The sequence below is a fragment of the Wolffia australiana genome, chromosome 10, assembly GCF_029677425.1.
Source record: "Wolffia australiana isolate 7733 chromosome 10, ASM2967742v1".
NCBI classification, from domain to species: domain Eukaryota; kingdom Viridiplantae; phylum Streptophyta; class Magnoliopsida; order Alismatales; family Araceae; genus Wolffia; species Wolffia australiana.
Window position 1 is genome coordinate 10390084 of NC_135844.1, and position 13886 is coordinate 10403969.

The 13886-nt window shown below is 33.6% G+C and overlaps 1 protein-coding gene across 1 annotated transcript; it reads left to right on the top strand.

Annotated features, from left to right (window-relative positions):
• The first annotated feature begins 3490 nt into the window (after window positions 1-3490).
• On the top strand, window positions 3491-5212 carry LOC144708751 (zinc transporter 5-like). Its single transcript, XM_078582191.1, has 3 exons — window positions 3491-4138; window positions 4463-4612; window positions 4711-5212. The coding sequence occupies exons 1-3, from the start codon at window positions 3530-3532 to the stop codon at window positions 5014-5016; spliced, it is 1065 nt and encodes a 354-aa protein (XP_078438317.1). The 5' UTR covers window positions 3491-3529; the 3' UTR covers window positions 5017-5212.
• Window positions 5213-13886: the final 8674 nt, after the last annotated feature.

Sequence of the window (13886 nt, forward strand, 5' to 3'; positions counted from 1 at the left end):
ATTTAGGTATATGTCTAAAAATCATCGATTGAACGAATATGGAGTCATTTAGAATAAAATTTGAGACACTACATGAAATATATCTGTATGTGATAACATGATAAATGAATATTTATTTCCCTACTTTCTCTCTTGAGAATTGTTTCATTCTCTCTCTAGATATTCATCCATATCCCCAGTTCATTTCCTAAAAAATCCCAAAAAGTCTTCTTCATTTACACCTTCAAATTTCATCCAAACTTCTTCTACACCCTCTCTTGATTTTCTCTCTCTATCTCTTCACAATCATTTTCTCTCTCCAAACCTGTTTCTTTCTCTCTCTAAAATCTATTCCCATCTCTTTCTATATCATCCTTCATTCTTTTTTTCAAATGTCGAAAAAAATTCGCTTTTTGAATTCCATCAATTTAGGCAAAAAATAGCATTGTGTAGGACTTAGCCAAATCGGCTAAGTCCTGCCTTAATTGGGCTAACCCAATTGGGTTAACCGAATTGGGCTGACCCAATAAGGTGCCTTAATTGTTCTGACCCAACAAGCATCCTGTCGACCGGACCCGAACCGACCCGAAGGTCTGCCACCGCTCCGCCACCACTCTGCCACTGCACTCGCTGGAAAAGTTATTTTTCTTATTTTTTGCATTTCAAAATCATAAAAATCATGAAAAATCAGAAAAAAATATTTTCTGCATTAAAATTTCCAACATAATCATAAAAAATCTCTAAAATTAATATAATCAATTTTCACTGATTTAAACAGCCACAAAAATTCTAAAAGAATTATTCAACTCTTGTTTTGAATATTTATAGTGGTTCTTGGTATTAATTAAATTCCAGAAAATTCAAAAAATATATTTATTTTCTACTTCTAGTATTAACTAAAATTATGAAAATTAAACTAAAATATTTTTAGTGTTTTTCTTTGTTATTATATAAATTGACTAAAAATCCATAAAAATCTCAGAATTTATATTTCTCACTTTTAAACTCACTTCCTTTATTCCAAGCTTGAGAAAAAATCTCAAATTAAAAATTTTCCTCTCTTTGGATCGACCCCTTACTTGCCCTATATTAATTATATTGTATTTAAGTGGAAAATTTTCATAATTATTGTTGGTTAAGTCTGAATCGAAACAACGACATAAACCCCCTAAAATGGACTTATCAATTCTCTCCATTTTTATTATAAATTATTAATCGAATATAAATACCAATAAACTGGAATTTTGTATCTTGAAATGAGTAATATTCATTGTTTTCACTATAAATATATGGCGATTGGATGTCAGTTAAATTTTGGTCATAAATTTTTGTAGGCTTTGCTCTCATTCATATTTTAGTCCATTCGAATAGGAAACAGGATAATTTAGAATTGATAAAACTGAAATCCTGAATGATCACATAAATTATTGTTTTATTTTCCTAATCTAATAAATTAATGGCTCATCAAATAATACTTGATGGAAAATCATGCATATGACATCCAAAACAATAGGCATTTCACTTAAGTTCATTAAAAATAATAAAAAATCAAAATCTAGATATATAAATGTGAACATTTTAATATTAATATGTGAAGTATTTATTTCAAATTATAAAATATAAATCTTCTAAGGTGATAATAGGGAAAGATAAAATAGAAAATTACTTTTTTCTCAAAAGAAAATCCGGTTGTAGTAACTTTATAAGTTTATAATAAGAGATATCTGGTATACTAAGGTTATAGTAGACTTTCGCCCAAAAAATACACTAACAAATAAGAAAATAGATATTAGTTTGGTGCACGGTTGGGAACACTCAGTGAGGGTATAAAGTAAATATCTGGATTCGATAATGAGAGAAACGAATATGAAACAACTTTATCTATAAAATGATAAATTAAATGGAAACAGAACTGGGTCAAGAGAAACTCATTCAGGGAAGAGTTTATAAATATAATGCACATAGGGAAGCATAACAGCCCATGGAAGTGCCATTATTTTTTCATGTCTGTGAAAATACATTGGTTGTTTTTCAAAAACTCAGAGATAATCTCAGTCAGTGTTAATTTTTTTTGTTGAGTAACGCTCAGATAGTGGTGGTTAGTGTTGATGTCTGCCAGACCATGGAGTGAGTGTCCTGTTTGCATCGGAAGTATGTAAGTCCATTGTCTGAGTCTGTGAAGATGATATCCTATCTTGTAGTGATACTCAGAAACTATAGAGAATCAGAGGATGATGGTTTTCCAGGATCATGACTCTCTCCGACGTTTTCGAACAGTCATGTGATTTCTGTTTACTCCCCACATGTCCCACAGTTCAAATTTTGGAAATTGAATATTTGAAAACTGATTTACAAAAAAACCGATTCATTTAGCACTTCAATTCTTTGAAAAGCATTCCCAAAACTAATCGTATATACTTAATTTCATTTTTTATATGTAATTTCAAAAATATTTTTTTGGATATTTAATGTATTACATTTGAATATAGCAATCAATTAAATCATCAATAAAATTTAATGTATTACATCAATAAAATTGGTGTAATAAAAATGTAATACATTTGAATTTAATGTATTACATTTGTATTACACCAATTTTTTGTAAATTGGTCTTCTGAATTTAAAGAAAAACTGATGAGTTCATTTTTTTGAAAAATGTCACTTCTTTTTGAAATCCCATATGATATATCAATAGATTTCATTTATATCTACCATACAAAATTGTTAAAAGCATCAAAAAGAAACTTATACAGATACTAGAATCATATTTTTGTTCTAATATATAAACATTCCCGCCACACCAGCACTTCCAAAATTAAATTGAATGGACTAGTCATTTGATTGTTTAACGAAAACATCTTCCTGTCGACAACATGCTTTACACAAGGCATACAAATTTAAAATCTCTTGTCATGTCAAACAATGCATGGCAATCGATTCACATAAAAAGTGACATCTTTTACCCACCAGAGAACAACTCTCTTCTTTTCTACAAGCCTTATCATTTCTTCACTTCAATCCAGTCTGGGAAAGTCCCTGGCAAGACAGTCCATGCATCATCCTCATAATAACTCTCTCATTTAATAATTACCCTTGGATGCCGCCATTTCTAGAAGAATATGAGAGCAGCAACAACACAAAATAATCCCAGCAGGTTATCCCACTCAACTACAAAGCACGCGTGCCTATGGACGCGCCCTCGTCGGCGTTGACTTTCTATTCCAAAAAATGACAACATTCTATCGACATATCCTTGACAAAGACACCGCTTTCTACCCACCCTTTGAGAGTTTCTCACCCTCCCAAGAACTTAAATTACTCATGCAGGTCTCTCCAGTTGTCCCAGTACACTACAACAGACGGACAATCACCGGCTACGGCACAAACCGGTGTAAAAACTCTGTCAAAGATGTCGTCATAGTTACCCAATTAGGTTAGCCAAGGGAGCCGCTTGCGTATCTGAGTTTCTTGAAGAAGAGATGGGCGAGGATAATCGGCAGGGCCTTTAAAAGGAGACGTCCTGGAGTTGCACCAGACAGATAAATAAGCCATGGGGAGGAGAGATTTAACCGCGGTCTTCAGTTTTCTGATCCTTCTCCTCTCTCTGACGTTCATCCCTTTCGCGCACGGCGGAGGAGGCCATGGCGACGGCGAAGAAGAAGAGATCGACAAATCCGGCGCGTTGAAATGGAAGATTATCGGCATCTTCATCATCCTTTTCTCCTCTGTAATGGGTATTCTAATTCCCATTCTGGGCAAGCGCTGGGCTTTCCTCAGCCCGGACAGAGACTTCTTCCTCGTGTTGAAGGCCTTCGCCGCGGGAGTTATTCTCGCCACGGCGATGATCCACATCTTGCCTGAGGGGTTTGAGAGGCTGTCCGGAGAGGACTTGGCGATAGCGCCGTGGAAGGACTTCCCTTTCGCCGGTTTTATCGCCATGGTGGCCGCCATCGGCACGCTTATCATCGACGCCACCGCCTCCGGGTACTACTTCCGTGTGTATCAGAACAAGTCTCGGCCCTTCGACGAGAGCCCCCCGGACGAGGAGATGGCCGGGCACCCACACGGCCACCCCCACGGCGCCGCTCTCGCCGCTAAGTCTTCCACCAACGAGAAGAAGAGCGAGGCCGAGATCATCCGGCACAGGGTCGTTTCACAGGTAACAAACAATCAAGGCGCTGTTTTTCTTTATTAAACTTTTCTCGGAAGGGTGTTCTCTTCAACGTGTTTCCTTCGCTCTGGAGTTTTTATGATTCGAACTTTTAATTGAAGGGTGTTTCCCTTCAACGTGTTTCTTTCGCTCTGTAGTTTTTATGGTTTCCTCTATGGAGAATTATTCTGATCGTAGCGTGGTAGAGAATGATCATCGAGAGATTGCTTTTTTAACTCTGGATTTTTTTATGACTTCCTCTCTAGAAAATTATTTTCGTCGTAAAGTGATAGAGAGTTTTGATCAATAGTTGCTTTCTGACGAAAATTTCAGGTGCTGGAGCTCGGGATAGTCACCCACTCTGTAATCGTCGGCATATCCATTGGCACTTCTCTTCACCCTTCGACGCTTCGTCCCCTCATCGCGGCGCTCTGCTTTCATCAGTTCTTCGAAGGGATAGGACTCGGCGGCTGTATCGTTCAGGTACAGAAGCGAGTTATGGGTTATCTTCATAAGATAACAAAACTTACGATAACATGAATTAAGAGACAAAGGACTGACGATTTTCTATGTTCCCACAGGCGAGATTCAAAGCGATATCCACCTTAATCATGGCGATATTCTTCAGCGCGACCATGCCATTGGGGATAGGGATAGGCATTGGGATTATGTCGCGGTACGACGAGAACAGTACCACGGCGTTGGCCGTGGAGGGCGTGTTAGACTCCGCCGCTGCCGGAATCCTCATCTACATGTCTCTGGTGGATCTTCTCGCCGCTGATTTCTTGAGCAATAGAATGCAACGAAGCGGAAAGCTTCAGCTCTTCTCCTACGTTAGCCTCCTCCTTGGGGCTGGGGCTATGTCTCTCGTAGGAAAATGGGCATAAACGGAGTAGATTTCTTTCTCTTTTCTCGAGATGTCCCTCTGTGCTAAGCGCAGTATGAACAAGAATACCGTCAACTCTATTTTTTTCTTTCTTTTTTGTTCTTGCCAGTCTTGTTCGGAGACTGGTCTTGAAGGATTGTTTTGGCTGACTTATCTGCCGTATTTTGTCAAGGTTGTGGAAATTCGTTGAATGGGTTTGCTGGACTTGTCTTGACGGTCAGTCTTTGTGATATTTTCCAGTCAGGCCACAAGTCAGGGGGTGATTTGGCGAATGGTTGGTCAGGGGGTTTTATAAATAATAGTTATTAATATCAACATCAATTAAAACCTTATCGAAAAACCTTGTCTGGCGGATTTTTGAATCCGCCGCTTCCCGCTGCTGCTGTTTTTGGCGTGCGGAACACAAAGGCCCAGGTACGTGTTGATTGCAATCTAGACGTACACCAATTTATAATGAATTAGAATTATATACTGAATTTTATAAACACAGTGACGTATAGGGCCGGTGGATTGAATAGGCTACTTGATGAAACAGAAATCTTTTATCCAAAGAGCACCAATGTTAGTAACATTTATGTTTACCTCGAGTTCATCTTCAAAGTTGGTTGTAAAGCTCAAGGAAAGTACTCTCTCTTAGTTCATTTGCAATGAATTACTAATTGGGTTCTGGTTTGTACTTTCTTGGTGTATTCCTAAGATTATCCGGTACATTTTTGCATACCTTTACGGTTTATATTCAACAAACTTAATTTATTAAAATCGGATGTATCATACTCAATATCTGTATCCATATTAGATCCACATTTTTTATATTCCGTAGATCCTCAAATGTAAGGAATATTTATCCTAACATGTTTGATACTTTTGATAATCACTGATTTTCTCTTGAGAGCCTTGAAGTAAGAGAATTACTACACTTGATGACATTTATGACTCTCCATAGTTTGATGATTGACCCTTACATCAAGTTCATTTTTTATTTTATTTAATCAAGGTCTTACATATATTTTTACAACATTATTCACAATTTTTAGCATAGTTATTTATATTTATTTGTAAAAGGTTGTTCCTTGAAAGAAAACTATCACCCACATTATCTTGGGATGAACCTTCATGATGGGAATACATGTATCATTATCTCTGAGTTTAACTATGTTTAGAAGGTTTCAAGGTTCATATTTACTATTATCCTTTTTGATGCTTTGGATTTTGCAGTAGGGGAAGTTCTGGGACAAAGAAATTTGGGAAAGCACAAGTCAACCACTCCACCACTGAAAAGGAATTGTTAGCAGTAATTTTTGCTTTAGAAAATTATCAGTTTTATTTACTAGGTAGTAAAATAGTTGTTTTTTCTTATCATGCAGCTTTGAAATTATTTCTATGTATAAAGGAAGTTGAACATAGAATCATGAGATGGATTTTATTGATACAGGAATAAAATTAAAGATAGGTGTGGGTGTGATAATCCTATTGCAGATCACCTTTCTAGATGAACTTTTGACTCACCATCACCCATTTTTTAGCATTTTCTTGACGAGCAAATCTTGGAAGTACAAGCAACAAAGATACCATGGTATGAACATATTGTCAATTACTTGGTTTCTGGTCAACTACCTGATGATTGGAATGTTAATGCTAGAAAGAGGTTCTATTAAAGAAATAAAGCATTATTTCTGGGAAGAACCTGAATTATTTCATCAAGGGGTTGACCATATACTTAGGAGATGTGTACCTTATGAAGAAAAATGGAAGATTTTAGAATCTTGCCATTCTTGTCCATATGAGGGACATTATTCTCTTAGATTACAGCTTTCAAGATATTGCAAGCTGGCTTCTACTGGCCATCCTTCCAAGAAGATTGTTTTGAATTCTGTAAAGTTTTTTTAGCATGCCAAGATGCAGTGAATTTGCGCAAACAAGATCATATACCCGTGCATGGATAGAACCATATTAAAATAATATCTTTGAGGGTTACATGGATAGAACCATATTGATGATAATATAACAGGTCCTTTTGAATAAGAAGGCATATTTTGATGTTATACATCCCATGTAGACCAGATTTATGATCACCAATCAGAAATTGTCTGGATGTAGTATTCCAGACTCTAAATCCAGGACCTGCTAAATGAATATTAAGAAATAAATGATAAATCTTCATCCATCTTGAGTAATATATGATAAAATTAATAAAAATTTGAAAGTGGTGGAGAAAAAGTGTATTATACATGAACAGACATAGTTCCATTCTCGGCCTCTACCTAATGAAATTTCCTTGAATTTATTTGATTAAGTAGTAAACCCCTCTCTGCTGGGAAATCTGAGTTTATATTGCTGTTGTAATTTACACTTAAAAAGTATTTAATAAATTCAAGTTTAAGATATGTTTACCCTATTGGCCTCTACATCCTGAATTTCATTCAATTTAATCGATGAAGGAGTGGGGTCTTCTAGGTTGGAAAATTATATATCAATCCCAATTCTAGGGGTTCGTGCCGTTGTTTTAATTTACACTTATAAAACAATGTTTATATTAATTTTCTTATTAATACAGTATGAATAATATTGGGTGAGGGTCAATCCCGGGAAATGCAACAATTCCATTTCGGTACTTTTCTTAATTTTCAAATGAAATAAATAATTTCAGCATTCAAAAATAAATATTTAGTATGATTTTGGTATTATAAAGAATCTTTATTCATTCATAAAGGTAATAAAATGATTAAAAATATTTTATATAATTTATCTTAACTTATTTAATATTACAAGCACATTTTTATATTTTTATGAATTTATAGATCAATATTCAAAGAAAAAAAACTGAAAATGATAAATAATAATTTTATAATATTTTGTAGTTATTATTTACAATAAAAAAAATGGTAAATTAATAATGTCTCTATTTTGAATTACTTAGAGATTCTTCTAAATCCAATTCATCAGTGATATATCCACATTCTTGAAATGATTTATTGTATACTTTGATATCATAAATATTATAACTCTTACCCATGACATTCATCTTAATCTGCAACTCATATATGATGATACCTAACACTGCATATTAAAATAATAGAATGAATTTCTAGAATGCATTTATGGATATTCTAACTTAATTATTTTTAGATATGGTCGTGCAGTGAGGTGCGAAAATTCGCACCGAGTGTGCGTCGCACGCACAAAATGGTGTGCGCGGTGCGCTTTGTGCGGAAAAGCGCACCGCACAGCACACTAAATTCGCACAAGTCAAAGGATTTTAAATGGTTTTTAAATGTGATTTGGAAATAACATAAATACGTTTAATTCTTGGAATAATTGGTAAAATTAATATGTTTAATTATTAATATAATGAATAATTCAAATTATTATGATGCGGCGGCACCGCCGCCCAAACGGTGCCGCCTCGTCAGATGGCGGGCCAGGGCGGCGCCGCCGCGGCGAGCAGCGTCGCCCAGACGGTGGCGCCAAAAGCGGCGAACGCGGCGGGGGTGGACGGGGGACCGCGGCCGAAGCCAGTAGAAATATGTTTTATACTTCATTTTACCTTATTTAAGGTTTTCCCTTGCATTGTCACCCATTTAAGGAAAAAATATAATTTTTCTGATTTATTTCACTGAGCTGTATTTTTATGTATTTCATTGATTTTGATCTGAAACGGAAGGACTCAACTGGATTTCTCACATCTTCTTGGAGTTTTATTTGAAATATAACACTTAGCTAAATAAAATTCTCAGCTTTGGATGCAAATAGGAGGAAAAGAGGAGCCCAAGCTACTTATCAGTCCATAGCAAAAAAAAATTATCTGTATTTTAAGAATTAAATTTAATTTCAAGAAATAAATCAGGGAAAAAGTAGTTTAAAATAAATGTAGGAAGTTTATAAACTATTAATCCTACTTAACCTAATATATTCAGTTTTTATAGAATAATTTTGAGAATTTGAACATAATTTTATAGTAAAAAATTACTAATTAATTATAATTTAAAATACCTTAGCCAACATTTTGGGAGCGTTACATGACGATATATGGAGAAGGAGGTGAGCTGAGTGGAAAGGATAAAACATACTATGCTGACTGCAACAAAGATACTGGCGGATACACAATGGCAAGCGACAGAGAGAGGGCAAGTGATGATGATTTTACTGTTTCTGGTGCAATGTAGATGGAAACGGATACACACCAACGGCGTGCAGAGTTGGAGGTGGTGTTGTATAACCCTAGGCTATCAATGATGGTAACATTGTTAATAGGTCAAACATGTGAGTCATCAAAAATGAAGATCACTCTAACCTCCTATTCACGTCCCAAACAAATCAAGTGATATTTTTTCTTCACATTTCTTGCTCTGAATGATACTCCTTGAATCCTTAAATCTAGGAATACAAGAATAGGCCCAACTGAGATTTTAAATAAGTAAATCACTCCAAAATTTTAATTAGGAATAAAATCCAAGGGTACCTTTTTTACAATGATGAGAGGTTCTATTTATAGATTCAAGATGATGAATGTATATAAGTGAAAAAGGTGAAACTACCCTCAACATTTCAGCCTAAAACTCATTTTCAATCATTAGATATAATTGTTTCAATTTGGAGCAATCAAACCATTCGATTTTCTCTCTCTTGCTAATTATATAAAGGATGGCCAGCGTAGCATGCGCATATAGGAGCATAGAAACTCAGTTAATTAATAAAAAATTTAAATAAATTCAATTTTATATTTTATAACTAATAAATATGTTTATTCATCAATTTAACTTCAGAAACTTCCATAAGAATACTAGAAAATCCAGACAATCCAAAATATCATCTTAAAAATATATTAAAAAGTTTAAAATATTTAAATAAATCTAAATAAATATTTTATGACTTGTAAAATTATTTTATTCATAAAATGAAGGTAAGAATATTATGTTAAAATACCATAAAATTAAGGAAATTTGAAACTTTATTCTAAATGTGGAAAAATATTATTTTAAACATTACAACTATGTAAACAAACATTAAAATTCATGAAATGATTTGTTAAAATAGCGTCATATTTATGAATAGTAGTGGCTTAGTGCATCAAAGTTATTTGATACATTCTTATTGAGCAGTAGTATGTAAGAGAGTTCAAGGTTGATCAAGATTCTTGAATTAAAAGCATCACTTGGGCCTTGGGGGAAGTGAAAACAAGGTTTCATGACCTCTAGTAGATTTGATTTTACTTTTCTCACTGGTTGTCTCGGTTAAGTTTCCACTAGATAGCCCAGATGAAATTTTTTCCAATGCATCCAACCCCGCTTTTAAATTCCTCATATCAAAAAATTATAATGTTTTTAATCCACTACCCATTGCTACCCCATTCTAGTGTCCGTTAGCACACCACCCACAAATTGGATTCCCGTTAGTGCAGCAGCTTATAATTTTTTCCATGGAAGCAACTGCCAAGGGTATCTACTTTTATCTTAATTTATTTCCTTCTCTAAAAATTAGTAGGACCTATGAAAAATACAAGTAATATTTATTTCATGAAAAATACAAGTAATATTTAAAATATTTTCCCTTCATTTTACTGATTTATCTCCTTAGAAATAGTTCAAGCTCTAAAAAATTAAAAAATCAGCTCAAAAATAAATTCTTAAATATATATTTAACCAACTTTTATTTTCTCATAATGTGCTCCTTGTGGATTAGACCCTTACCCTGTACTGAGTAAGGAAATTCAATATTTATTGTTGGAGAAATAAGATCCTTAAAACAGCATCCTTAACCAAAATTCTAGTTTATCAAAAGGGCTAGTAAAATCTATGGACTTTTTTTGCTATGGGTATATATATACACACTTTATTCATTACTTCTAATATCATTTTTGACTAAAACTCTGATGAGATTGATACTCTAAAATGACCCCAGGTGAATATAATGGCATGCAAAAATATTGACGAGATTGCTAAAAAATTCACAAAGTCTATCATTATGTAAAAACTCTTTCAGTCAGAAATCAAACTATGTGTATCCAATTAATAATGTGAATAAAAACTATGCATAACCACGATCTGTTTTTTTTCGTTCACTTTCATATCTGGACGAATAATTAAGATCCATATTAGGATGCATAATGGACTTAGAAATTATCAATTATGTGGAACATATTATAATCCCCATTGATAAGCCAAAAATAGGGGTAAATTTTATGCAATTTTAAACCCTTGTCGTTGTCAATTTTAGCTTATACAATAAAAACTCTACTTAAGATGTGTAGTGATAAGTACGAGTGTCGTCCAAGGGAAGCTAGTAAGGAATGCAATTGATATTCTTCTTGAATAATTTGAACCTAATTGGGGTTAATTTAATCTTCAACAGAGATTAAATCACCCTAATTAGATGAAAAATTTGGAAAGGGGGGTAGAATAGATGAGAGAAGTAGAAGAAATAAGGGGCTCTAAATTGAATTAATTGATCCAATTGAAAGGATCAAAGAAGTCAATTAGAGATATTAAGAAGAATATTTAGATGTGTTTTGGTTGATTCTTTAGATTTGATAATTCAGGAACAACTACTCTATTGAATAATGGAATGGGAAATTCAATCTCCTAGAAAGTTAACCCTTTTTATGTTTTTTTATAGTTTTCTTGAAATGCACTTGAATAGCCAGGTAAATCTCTCAATTTCTCCTCTCAATCCTAGTCAGGGCTTGTACATGCCGCTCAAGCCAAGCGATTTAGAAGTTCAGACAGAAATTAAGAAGAACGATTACGAGATTCAATTAACAACATCCAAAATACACCAAAAAATTCAAATACAATGAAGGAAAAAGTACCAAATAGGTTGATCTAATCTGGAGCTCCTCACTGTCTTGCAGCTGTGATAGAGCACCATCAAGAATGAGCTCCCCCTCTCGAAATTTAGCTTTTATACTTAGGTTACATGGTAAAAATTACCATTTTACCCCCATTTAGTAATTAATGTTTATCTATCAATTTAGGCTGGATCTGAATGATCCAACCGTACAGATAGAAAGAGGGGATCAAGACAAACAGATCCATAAAACAATCATCTCAATCGGACTTCAGGATCAAAAGTTATTAATAAATGAATTTTAAACCAATTTAATCCATTGGATTTAAATTGATTTATTTATTCATTCCTGTTTTTAACTCGACATGACATGTCGCTCTCTCATTGGCTAGTGCATTTTGAATTATCCTTTTTGCGGAAAAGTCCTTAAAAAGCCTGGAATTGCTGCTGGACGCCGCCCAAAAGTAATTGTGTATATGCCCCTTGCGCACTCTCTCTCCTTTGGTTTATCCTAAAAACATATATTAAATAATTGTAATAAAACCCCGTAACATTTTAAATCATATCTTTACGCCTGCAACCACGACCGAGAGCTGTTTTCAGGGTATCATTGCAACAAAGCTTTACAAAAAGGCCCTTCAAAGTTGGAAAATAATGTTAAGACTCTTTTTTCTTATAAATATATCTTTTTTTCTTAAAAAAATGTATTTCTTCTTCAAATAAATCTCAGAAAAATCCTTAAAATCCTAGAAAATTCTATAATATTTCCTGATTCATCCCTGTACTGATAAATCTCGAAATTAAGTATTAAACTTGCCATTTTCATTCAAAAATAATCATTTCAAGCTCAAATAAATCCCTTAAAATTCATAGAATTAACAGAAAATTAGGGAAAAATCAGAAATCACTTGAAAACAGTATTTTCATGTAAATCAATGATAACAACCCTATTTTAAGCTCTTTAACTGCATAAAATTGTACTAATAGCATGAAATAAAGACCGAATTTAGGGTGTTATCACCCATTAGTAAATAAATGACATTCTACATCATATGAATATCATGATCACTTAACCTCAAACTACCTAAGATGTCATGTGCCCGTTGAAGTACAGTTTCTAACAAAGTTGTATTGATGGTCCTGCCTTTGGATTAGTTAGATCCAGAATCAGGTACCATATTTCGGGTAGGTGATGGAGTATGTTTATGGTGATCAGTGACTGATAGAAATTATTGAGTTAAATGATAAAATTTTTCCTTTATAATATTTAGTAATTTGTCATTAATACTTTTTTAGTAAATAAGATGAGAAAGCTTTCAATTAAAGAATAATTTAACTAGAGTAATTTAAAGTTATGATAATTATTATAAAGAGATATATATTATTATACATAAGAATATTGATTGATAATTTAGTTTGTTCAATACCTTTTTGTGTATATGGTGGTAAATTAATGTCAGACCATGTGTACGTGTAGAGAAGATAGAGAGAATCTAGGACTCAAAAAGTTTTGTCCGGAAACATGATAGTTTTTTATGATATATCATTTAATTATTATCATATTGAAATTATATTTTAACTATGAACAGTACTTTATCATTGCAAATATTAATTGGTAAACTTCCAGCCATAAGAAATTGAGGAAGGTTTTTCGTTTAAGGGATTTTTAAAGGTGAATTGTCGGAAAGTCAACATCCCTAGTCCCTATTACATAGAAAAAGATAACATTTGACAAAATATTTTGTCATTTCAATTAAAAAAATTAAAGGGTCATTGATTACGATGTGGAATGTCATTAAAATTTCAAATCGAATGGCCCATCAAAGGTTATAAATATATCTTAGGTGTGACTGGTGAAATCAGAAAAGACTTGGTATTCTGTCTCTTATTGGAAATAAAATAGTTAGTTTCTGTTTGTCAAGATTGGTAGGAAGGAAGATCAATCATAAAAGCCTCATTCACGATCTGAGAACTCTGTTAGATTGGCTCAGTTCATTGCTATTACTGTTCTTGGAAGTCATACATGGATACACTGTTTTTAATGTGTGATTTGTAAATTGAAAAATGGTCTTATTTCTCGCTGAATCA

Coding starts and splice junctions, on each gene's coding strand:
- LOC144708751 (XM_078582191.1), top strand. CDS start 3,530: ATGGGGAGGAGAGATTTAACCGCGGTCTTCAGTTTTCTGATCCTTCTC. Junction 4,139..4,462: donor GGCACAGGGTCGTTTCACAG/GTAACAAACAAT, acceptor CGAAAATTTCAG/GTGCTGGAGCTCGGGATAGT. Junction 4,613..4,710: donor TCGGCGGCTGTATCGTTCAG/GTACAGAAGCGA, acceptor ATGTTCCCACAG/GCGAGATTCAAAGCGATATC.